The sequence below is a fragment of the Genypterus blacodes genome, unplaced genomic scaffold, assembly GCF_046128005.1.
Source record: "Genypterus blacodes isolate CSIRO-AG114 ecotype Tasmania unplaced genomic scaffold, CSIRO-AGI_Gbla_v1 ptg000156l_1, whole genome shotgun sequence".
NCBI classification, from domain to species: Eukaryota; Metazoa; Chordata; class Actinopteri; order Ophidiiformes; family Ophidiidae; genus Genypterus; species Genypterus blacodes.
This window is the reverse complement of record NW_027466957.1, coordinates 10,216,142-10,226,870: the sequence shown is the minus strand read 5'-3', so window position 1 is coordinate 10,226,870 and position 10,729 is coordinate 10,216,142. Positions and strand designations below refer to the sequence as shown.

The window sequence follows — 10,729 nt, the reverse complement described above, 5'->3', positions numbered from 1 at the left end:
AACAGTAGTGTGTAGATAAACATGTTCTCATATTTCTGGTATGAATGCATAATACATATTTATGTCTGGAGAAGGCAATTTTTTTATTTCTGTATAAAATACTGTTGATCCATGAAGCTTGTGTAAATTCATAATAACACCATTATAAAGCGAGTTTGTTTGAGTGTTTTGTATGAGAAAGCCACTGAACAGAAGCCCATATCTTTCAACATATGGATGTAGGATTTCCAAAGCTGCTTTTGCATAAGTAGTGGGTAAAAAAAAGAGGAATATGTGAAATCCTTTTGTCATGAGACCTCTAACGCAACATATGGCCTCCAGAAGCCAGAGGCACTAGTGAATCTCACGCCTCTGCACTTTACGGCCACTGGTTTCCATGGTTACCACAACAAGCGCTGTGCCGGGTGTAGAAGCTTGGACTTAAACGTACAGACGTATATTACATTAAATCCTCCTCTTAAGGTAGCAGGGTAAGTTAATTAAAGATACAGTATTTGTATTAAACTCATTAGTTTTATCGAGCTTATATTAACTAATTGAACTCCATTGGTAGGTGGCTAACTGTTGACGCTACCATCATTAGGGCCATAATAACCCGTCGATACTGTTTTTTAATGAAATTTTAGCTGGATTTAGCATTACATTATTTCACTTGGTTCGTCTTACTGAGAAACAAAATAAATATCTAACTCTAAGGACTGGCGTCATTTCGTTTTGGCTGCTCACGCTGTAAACAGTAGGTGACTTTCTACGCCTCAACTTGGAAATTCGCTTTCATGAATACTTATTGATGACAGCAACAGGTATACTCGCTGTTAAAACACATAGCCGTGACCATGTCGCTCGTGTTCTGGGTTAATTCACACTACATTTTTATCACGCAAATTGGGAGCAAACAGACGCTTTCTTACATGTTTTGTCCTACTTGTGTTGCTCCAAGTACAACTGATAGTCCCAAAATGACGCAATTCCGAGTATATCCCACTTCAGAGTTGAATATGTACGCCACACAACAGTGACGTCATCGTGAATGCAAACGTATAATGTTGCATATTTCGCATTCATTCCAATTAATTAACTAGCAGGCTGTCAGCGCACTTTGTTAACCTTGTATATTCTGCTCTATGCAATATTCAGCTTTGGTCATAAAAGGTCATACGGTCCATGATGTCTGACTCCGAAGAAGCCTTGTCGGAGGAAGAGGAAAGGACACAGAATGAAGAACCTGGGCAGGATGCACAGGTACAGTTGTGGTAGTGACAACTACTTTTACCAACTCAGAAAAACTTATTTTAATACTCTATTGTAGGTAGGGACACCTTGTTTGTCTTGTTTATTTACATTTATGCTGGATACAACTACCAAGGGGGGATTTAGTCTTTAACCAAAGTGTTGATATAGTGCCTCCACAGGATTGTGGTGTAACAGGTGGAGTTTACCTTGTTGCTTCCTCTAATCTTTGAAACCCGCTGCCTCCTTTCACATCCCTAATAGCTCAAACAACAGGACAGCTTGCAACTGCAGAGGCTCCAGTTCGTTTTAATTTCATGTATTTTTGGGAATATGTGTGTATCAATCATAAGCACAACATTGTGATTGTGCTAAGCTTGCACTCTCTAAACTGTTTGTTGCCAGTTTCTAATAGAGAACAAAGATCTTTAAGTGTAGCCTGAGGCTCCTTCAAAGCAAACCAGGTGGGATTGTTTCTTTCCTGCTCATGGGACAAAAAAAAGTACAAACTGTGATCTTGGATCTGTGCCGGGTATCTGGAATCCATACGCAAACCATCTGGAGCTATAAATGTTGACTTCCCCACTGGGATAAATCCTTTGATCGCCTCCTTCTTTGTACTACACACTTACAGGATTGTCCCTTGACCAAAGCAACCATAGTGAAGGGGCTTTCGCTACTTTGTCGCACAGGAAATGGTCTAGGACACGCATTTATCAGACTCAGCGTGGATAACAGGTAAGTGTATAGTTAAATGTTAAAGAAAATTCCTTCCCTTTATTCTGTCCAATCCCTTGTTATCTTTGACCTGTTCTCCCTTTGTCATTGCTCTGTTTGACAGTCATCTCACAGACATAAATGCGATCAGCAGGTATATCCACATACGTTTCCTAGATTTGTCTAAGAACCGCCTGACAGATCTTTCTCCTCTGGCAGCACTGAACCAACTGCTTTGGCTAAAGGCAAGAAGCTCTTTGTTCATATAGAAGGACATGCCTGGGATTGTCACAATCATTGTGTTTATTCAATGGTAAATCTAAGTCTCTGTTGTCTTCCTGTTTTTCTGTAGGCTGACTATAATTCTCTGACATGTTTGAAAGAGCAACCTTTGGATAAGATGGCCTATCTGCAGTGGCTGAGTTTGGAAGGGAACCAGTTGAAAGACCTGGAGGGCCTGGCTGGTCCCGCCTTAGAGACCCTCAATCTTAGTGGTTGGTGTGATAATTTTGTGTCAGGCTGGCTTAGACCAATCAGCTGTTGTTGATTTTCATTAAAAGACAAGACATTGGAATGACTTATTGATCAGATGGGATGTTTCAGTCTTCGGTTAATTTACTCTCAAAAATATAGCAATCAAGGGTCTGAGTGGTTTTGACATGAAAACATTTGGGAACCTCTGTGGCAGGTAACGGCATCCAGAGAGTGGTTGGTCTCAACAGTAGTGCTTTGAATAACTTGGTAACTCTGGAGCTGAGAGGAAACCTCTTGGAGACCACTGGCGGTATCAACCTTCCCAATCTGCAGCGACTATATCTGGTAAGAAAACTGGAAAAAATTGTGAATTTGCAATATAACACAAACACCTGGTGATTCAGTATAGAAACATCTCTGCCTGATTTGTAACATTAGGACAGTCTCATAGAATACTCTGTTACTCTCTTTGTACTGTGCACAGGCCAAAAACACTATCAACCGTCTGGAGGGTTTGGATAGACTTGAGCGCCTCACCACCCTTCACCTGCGTGACAACCAGGTGGATAGCCTGGAAGGCCTCAGCTTGAAAATGAAGAGTCTACGGTACCTCAATATCAGGTACAGTTAGAACAGAGCGGAGCAGTAATTAGACTCATTAACTGCATTTATCTTGTTTGGTATTTTAGTTACTGCTCAATCACTAACACCAATACAAATCCAACCCCAAACAAGATCGGTACTGTTAGAAATGACAGTGTAACCATTCACCACATCTGTCACTTATGTCTCTCACAGAGGTAATACAATCACTGATCAGAATATCCTGCGAGACCTCAGGAATGTGTCACACTGTCTGAGAACCTTGGTCCTTTCTGATAATCCAATTGTGGAAATAGTAAACCACCGCCTGTGGGTGCTGATGTACCTGCCGCACGTGAATAGAATTGACAAAGACACCGTGTACCCTGATGAGAGGGCGGAAGCCTTGGAGAAACTCAAGGTAAAGCTGATACTACCTACAGTACACAAAACATGTCAGTACCTCAGTGCCTTTTTTACAGGATTTCATTTAATTTCAGGAATTAGAAGAAGAGGAACTTTAATGGTCAACATGAGGAAGTGTTCAAATCTCGATTTTCTTGAAATGATGGGCTTGGTCTGAGAATGTGGGTGGCTGTGACACAGACAATAGATTATACAATCAACACATGAAAACAACAGGCATATGTTTGTAAGTTTCCAAATGTAAATCCCATGTATTGTTTTCGTAAAAATAAAACTGAAAATGTTGTCTTTTGTGTTTATTGACATGGACAGCTGAAGTTACAGGCCTGTGTCAGGATGAATTAGGAATAAGAAAGGAGATATTTGAACTGTCTGCCAAGCTGTCCTGTGTTTCCCTGAGTAAGGATGAGAGGGCAAATTCAGCCATTTCCCTGTTGGCAGGCATCCAGCTACAGCTTCAGCCGCCTTAAAGGGCCAGAGTTCTGTCTGAAAATCAACCCAGAACTGTCCAGAACTAGAAGTTATTGAAGACTTTAACAGTAGTCAGTAGAGGTAGAAATAAGCTTTAACTGCTGTTTGCTGTTGCCAAAGCTAAGAAGTGAACTGTGCAGGTCAATGAAATGCAACATTTCTTAACGTTTGTGTTTTTAGGGACAGTTTTTTAACCATTCCTGCTTTCCCATGTTTGAATATTTGTGAGTTGCTGATAAAGAAAAAGTAAAAAACAATATTAAGTCAAGATTTGTTTCCATGTGTCACTGTTGGTGCGGTAAGAATTTGTGTAAAAAAGAAAGAAGTATCTTCCTCGCAGTTTATGCCACCGCCATTCCTCCAATTGCTGGCCGGGGTGGGCGTGACTGTTGGTGGGGAGATAAACCCCGCTCCTCCTGGACGGTCCTCCTCCTTGCCTGTCTCACTGACACCGGGTAGCTAACTGGTCTGTCGCAGCATAGAACCTGCACTACCTGTGTGATTCAACAACCCCCATAATTCATATTTCACCTTTGAAGCGGACGCGACAGAGAGCTACCGAGCAGCCATGACTAGCTACCACAAACCCGACGAGAAGACCCTGCAGGGGCTAAAAGACATCGCGAACAAGCTGCGGATCAACTCCATCAAGGCGACATGCGCCTCTAACTCCGGGTAAGTCATGAAAAGTTAGCCATGTTTACCGAAAATGTATTAAAAAATAAACTAAGGCCACACGCGAAGAGAAGATGGCGTAAGTGTAGCTGTAACAGACCCAAGTTCCACCTGCGTGGCCTGGCTGCACGTGCCGCCCACAGATTGTCTTCACGCGGGGCCGATTATGGAGTCACGACAGAACAGTAAGGTACCGGGAGATTAGAACGCGTAACTGTTTACTTTTTCACCGGATAAGTTGTAAAGAGATGCGTATCAGTCTAGGCTAATATTAGCACTCGGTGGATAGTTGTGTTTGTGTTTATGCTCGAGTATTAATGGTTTAAAATGCTTAGTCTCGTTGTGAAGCACTTGAGTCGTACAAAAGCATCGAGTCTCATTCTACTGGCTACATACAATCACATGATCGAGTGAAATCAAAGTCTCGCGGTTGGTTCGAGGCTGTGACAAAGTTGCAGCCGAAGAACATATTGTGGACATGCTGATAAACGCAGAGCAGCACTGTTTCATGCTATATGTCCAAAATCCCCTGATTAATAAGTGATGTCTAAAATCTGCACCTTTTAAGATTATACAGATTCTATTCGGGGGGGAAAGTGTTTCGAGTCTGCGCAGAAAAGCAGCTTGTCCTGGAAAATAGTTTTGTGTATGGTGCATTGTCCACATTGCATCACCTTACTGTAAGGCATTACTGTATATTTGCACTACTTCCTTGAAGAAATCCTACCTTGTGCACCTTTCACCTTATGATGTAACAGAAAAGGAAATGTCAGTTGGAAAACCTGTTTTTGTTATCACTTCCTTGTAGCATTAAAGAGGGAAATGGAGGAAGCTCTCGGCTGCCCTGAGCATGAACCATGAATCTGAACTCGCCCGTAGAGATCATTTGATATGGCCACCTCCTCTAACAAAGGGTGCCTCTCATTTGACGCCATATGTATGAAGCATGCACAGTTCCTCATTCAACTTGAAATGCAGGAGAACAATACCTTGATTGTTTTCACAATGCCTCTGATAGCTTACATTTATTTCTCAGCAGGTCTTCAACAGAAGCACCAGGGGTAAACTGAGGGATGCCTGACGTTTTACTTTAACACTCGCTTTGATGAATGTTTGAATAAGATAACATGTTGTGTTGTGTTTCTAGTGTGTGTGTGTGATTTGACACCATGTGTATTTTAACCCACTTAGGGAAGCTGAGCTGTTCTTGAGTAACGCATGGGGGAATTTCTAAACCCACCGATTACAATACTCAGACCACTGTTCAGCAACAGATAATTATGCAATTTCACGCTGAAGTGTAATGGCATAACTTGTCTGAACATGGTACACAGTAACAATCTGACATGAGTGACGTTCCTAATCCCAAAAGATAATGGGCTCAAAGAATGCGATTGTGCTCTCCTGGAATGACTCTGACACAGACTCTGGAATGACAGATGTGTTTCGGCAATTGTGGGTCAGTAGTATCAACGGTCTTGAATAGTCATTAACCTGTATGGATTCAGGAATGCTGTAACAACGTGCATGAGTGTGTGTTTCTTTTAAAACGGGGGCTTGTTTGTTACGGTGAGCTGTAACGTTTGAACTCTCTGTCCCTCAGCCACCCCACATCATGTTGCAGCGCAGCAGAGCTCATGTCTGTGCTCTTCTTCAACACCATGCGTTACAAAGCAAAAGATCCTCGCAACCAGTGCAACGACCGCTTTGTCATGTCAAAGGTTGGGGCCCTCCTTTTTATTTATTTTTTCATTGTGAAAATTTGGAGCACCTGAGAATGTGACCGTCGGTGGCTGTGACGTGTGTTTTTAATTTCAGGGTCATGCTGCTCCGATCCTGTATGCTGCCTGGGCTGAGGCAGGTTTCGTGAAGGAAGCTGATCTGCTCAACCTGCGCAAGATTGACAATGACCTGGAAGGCCACCCCACACCTGTAAGTTTGGGAATCATTGTCATTGACTCTGGGAATATGTCCATCACATTCCATCCAGTGTCTTTGTACAACTGTTAATGGGGTTTTTTTTGCGATTTTTCAGAAACTGGAATTCGTGGATGTGGCTACAGGGTCTCTGGGGCAGGGCCTGGGGGCCGCCTGCGGGATGGCCTACACTGGGAAACACTTTGACAAATCCAGGTGCGTAGTTGCACAAAAGTGACCTTTGTTGCATGTACGCAAACAAAGGGTGGGGGCGGGGCTGGTTGGATCAGTCATGTTGACATAACTGCTGTTGCACCACTGTTCAGCTTTCTGTATTAGATCATTTTGAAGCTGCCGCACAGTAACTGTCACTAATGTGGCATCTTGAGTCGATGCTAATATTCCGTACGACCTGCTTGTCCTTCTTCATTGTGTTTCAGTTACCGTGTGTACTGCATGCTGGGCGATGGCGAGTGCTCCGAGGGCTCTGTGTGGGAGGCCATGGCCTTTGCCTCCTACTATAAGTTGGACAACTTGGTGGCCATCTTGGATATTAACCGGCTTGGTCAGAGTGAGGCTGCACCCCTGAAGCATGACATGGACGTCTACCGCCATCGCTGTGAAGCCTTTGGGTCAGTGCCCAAACCACTACTACCACTACTTTTTTCATGATGCCATAACAACGCCAAGGCTTCACCTCTTTTGTCTTCTTCTATCTTCCGCTCGGTCTATGCACCTCAAAGTTATTTACACACCAAGTTAATACAGTTTATGCTTAACATGTCTGGGCATTCATTCATATGCATGTAGGTTAATTTGGTGTGTTGAGTTTTATGCTTCATCTTTGTGCAGGTGGAACACGTATGTTGTGGATGGACATGATGTGGAGGAGCTGTGCAAAGCTTTCTGGCAGGCTCAGCAAGTGAAGGGGAAACCCACCTGCATTGTTGCCAAGACATTCAAGGGCAAAGGACTCAAAAGTGAGTGACTTTCATCGTTCCATCTGCCCCACCTTTATTCTAATCTTGTACGAACTTGGTTTTGAGACCTCTAACCCCTTTGCTGTAGACATTGAGGACAAAGATAATTGGCACGGCAAACCCATCCCCAAGGATCGCTTGGACGCGATCCTGAATGACCTGAAGGCTCAGATCCAGGTCCCCAACAAGACCCTGTCTCCCGAGTTGCCCACTGAGGACACTGCTCCTGCAGACCTCAGCACCATCTCCCTGCCATCGCCCCCAGCCTACAAACTAGGAGACAAGGTAGCTTGGGGTTATAATAGTTGTATACTGCATGAAATGAACATTTGACCATCAGCAGGTTAAAGTTCGGTGTGACCCGTTTGTTGGCTGAGTGGGTTGTGGCCTTGCCATGTATGGATATGAAGCCGAATAGGTAATAGTTTAACCTACATGTGGAGCGTTGGTCTGCAGTGGTAATTGCCTGCGTTATCTTGTCGCTCACACTGCTTTGTCCCGTCCTGTCAGATGGCGACCCGGCGTGCATACGGCACGGCACTGGCCAGGCTTGGCCAGTCCAGTCAGAGAGTGGTGGCCCTGGACGGAGACACCAAGAACTCCACATTCTCCGAGACCTTCAAGAAGGCCTTCCCCGAACGCTACATCGAGTGTTTCATTGCTGAACAGAACATGGTACAGAATAAAAAGTGTTACCTTAACTCCTGCTCACCAAGCTTAAAGGACAGTTATGGAAGAGGGATGAACTCTAACTCTCTCCATACTCTTGTCCCATAATCTGCTCCAAATTGGTCTAATCTGTTACTATTCATTCTCTGGAGTGATAATCCCTGCTCGTCTCCTTGGGACTGGTTCAAGTGCTTCTTCATGGAGAAGTGGGCTTTAATCCCTTCCACTGTCAGTAAAATAAACTCATGTGGCTGTTTGGTTGTTTACGGCAGGTTGGAGTCGCCATAGGCTGTGCCACCCGCGACCGCACGGTTGCATTTGCCAGCACATTTTCGGCCTTCCTGTCCAGAGCATATGACCAGATCAGAATGGGAGCCATCTCCCAGACAAATGTCAACCTGGTGGGCTCCCACTGTGGAGTTTCCATTGGTGAGAGTCCTGTTAAACATCAAACTTGTCAATTGGATGCACTTTGTCCTGTCTGCAAACTGACCTCCCTCTGCCCTCAGGTGAGGACGGCCCCTCCCAGATGGCGCTAGAGGACCTGGCCATGTTCCGGGCTATCCCAACATGCACCGTGTTCTACCCCAGCGATGCCGTGTCTACAGAGAGGGCTGTGGAGCTCGCAGCTAACACAAAGGTGGGTTGTCTTGGTTGGTCTAGCTGTTTTTTCACGGCTGGAGGCGTTATGTTCCTGACGGTGTCACTCTTCACTCGCAGGGTATCTGTTTCATCCGCACCAGCAGACCAGAAACTGCAGTCATCTACTCTCCAGATGAGAAGTTTGGACTTGGTTTGGCCAAGGTAAAGCCTGGTGGTTATACAAAAGAATGCTGGCTTGCATATTGATGCTGAACCATTTATTCTAATAACTCTGTATACATTGCCAGGTGGTGCGGCAGTCTGACAGTGACCATGTGACTGTGGTTGGCGCTGGAATCACTCTGCATGAGGCCCTTGCTGCTGCTGATATCCTGGCTGGTGAAGGTGAGCTCATATTGCCCTCTAGTGGACGCATGTAGTAATTAATCTGAAGGCCACGTGTTTGTTACAACTGTAAGGTTGATTAAATGCAGCTGCCGACCCTCAGCTGCTACAGCCTAATGACAGATCTGTAAAGTAATGACTTCCTAATGGTTTTCCTGTAGGGAAGAACATTCGCGTGATTGACCCATTCACCATCAAGCCCCTGGACGCCGCTACCATCTTGGCCAGTGCCAGAGCCACAGGAGGACGCATCATCACCGTGGAGGATCACTACAAGGAGGGTGGGTGGCTGTTTGTTTTTGGCGTCAGTTAAGGAACACGCCCGTCTCTGCAGGGTGTGTTGCTGGATCGTTATACGATGTGAGCCAGTCTGATGCTCTGCCTCCTTCTGTCCAGGTGGTCTCGGTGAGGCGGTGCTCTCAGCAGTGGGTGAGGAGCCCGGCATCGTGGTGACCCGGCTGGCGGTGAGCGGCGTGCCCCGCAGCGGGAAATCCCAGGAGCTGCTCGACATGTTCGGCATCAGCGCCAAGTGTATCGCCAAGGCTGTGCGTCAAACCTTTGCGAACTGAGAGCTGATCTCTCCACACTTTGCTGTGTTCCTCTGTAGCCATCTTACTAACTTGAACCTTTCTGTGCTGGAGCCATCTCGTGGTTTGGAGTGTGGTGTGATGACCCCTTTTATATTAGCTAGCTTTCTATCCCAGTAGGAGAGATGGGAACAGTATGGTTCAGTGCTTTGTGTGCACCTTGCCTCACCCTCTGCTCAACACGGGTTGTACTCTTCACTTCCAGCTCATCAGCATTCCTGTTTGTGTCCCATTTGTTCTTCGTGAATGGTGTCTTAACGGCTCAGACAAAGGCAACAATGAATTGTGTAATATTGCATGTTGTGGTTTGTATTTAGATCATGCAGTACATACCAGCAGTGTGTCCCGCCTGCGGTATGATCCAGGCCCAATCTTCCTCAACATTCCAGTCATTGTATTTTCTGTTCTTCACAATTGTCCATTGTCATCATGAAGTCACTGTTTCACAGTCTAATAGGTTTTGTACGGTCACAGTCTTTAAGGTGTGAGCTGTGGTACAGAAGTGTTTCCCATGACTTTGTGTTGTTATCCAGCTGATTAATGAACCGTGAGCATTTTCTGCAATGACTCCTAACCGCAGGTGTGTCAGTGTTACTGAAAGTAGCGAGGATTCCTGGTCACCTGTGTCGTCCTGTTACTGCTGTGGTGTGCTGAAATAAAAAAATACATGACCCCAAGCCACTGGTGGTGTTTTTCCATAATATATTTTGAAATAGACATGTTTGCTAAGCACATGGTTTTTGCAGTTAAGTGTCAGACATGTTGTTAGGTTGGCAGTGGTCAGACTGTCTAGGACACATGTATCAGTATCAGTGATTGCAAAACAGGTGCTGGATCCCTGTTGCGGCGTTCCAGAGGAGACACTGGGTCACAGGGGGACAGTGGGAAAGTTGAGCACAATGTGGCAGCACCCAGTATAGACGTAGAATGAGTTGTAGACCTGGTTGCCGCTCTGCAGTGGAAGGTGTCAATCAAGGGTGATGTCAGACTGAGGTTAGGTAAGGGGCTGCCTGT

General features: G+C 45.1%; 2 protein-coding genes across 2 annotated transcripts; both read left to right on the top strand.

Moving 5' to 3' along the window:
• Positions 1-18: 18 nt before the first annotated feature.
• lrrc23 (leucine rich repeat containing 23) lies at positions 19-3,733 on the top strand. Its single transcript, XM_076166563.1, has 9 exons — positions 19-470; positions 1,138-1,242; positions 1,865-1,968; positions 2,072-2,192; positions 2,300-2,441; positions 2,636-2,766; positions 2,906-3,042; positions 3,220-3,424; positions 3,504-3,733. Exons 2-9 carry the CDS (start codon positions 1,165-1,167, stop codon positions 3,525-3,527), a joined length of 942 nt encoding a protein of 313 aa, XP_076022678.1. The 5' UTR covers positions 19-470; positions 1,138-1,164; the 3' UTR covers positions 3,528-3,733.
• A 576-nt stretch (positions 3,734-4,309) lies between these two features.
• On the top strand, positions 4,310-10,392 carry tktb (transketolase b). Its single transcript, XM_076166416.1, has 14 exons — positions 4,310-4,575; positions 6,179-6,296; positions 6,394-6,507; positions 6,611-6,708; positions 6,933-7,124; positions 7,345-7,472; positions 7,561-7,757; positions 7,983-8,147; positions 8,414-8,570; positions 8,651-8,781; positions 8,862-8,945; positions 9,032-9,128; positions 9,290-9,409; positions 9,525-10,392. The coding sequence occupies exons 1-14, from the start codon at positions 4,469-4,471 to the stop codon at positions 9,695-9,697; spliced, it is 1,881 nt and encodes a 626-aa protein (XP_076022531.1). The 5' UTR covers positions 4,310-4,468; the 3' UTR covers positions 9,698-10,392.
• The last annotated feature ends 337 nt before the right edge of the window (positions 10,393-10,729 follow it).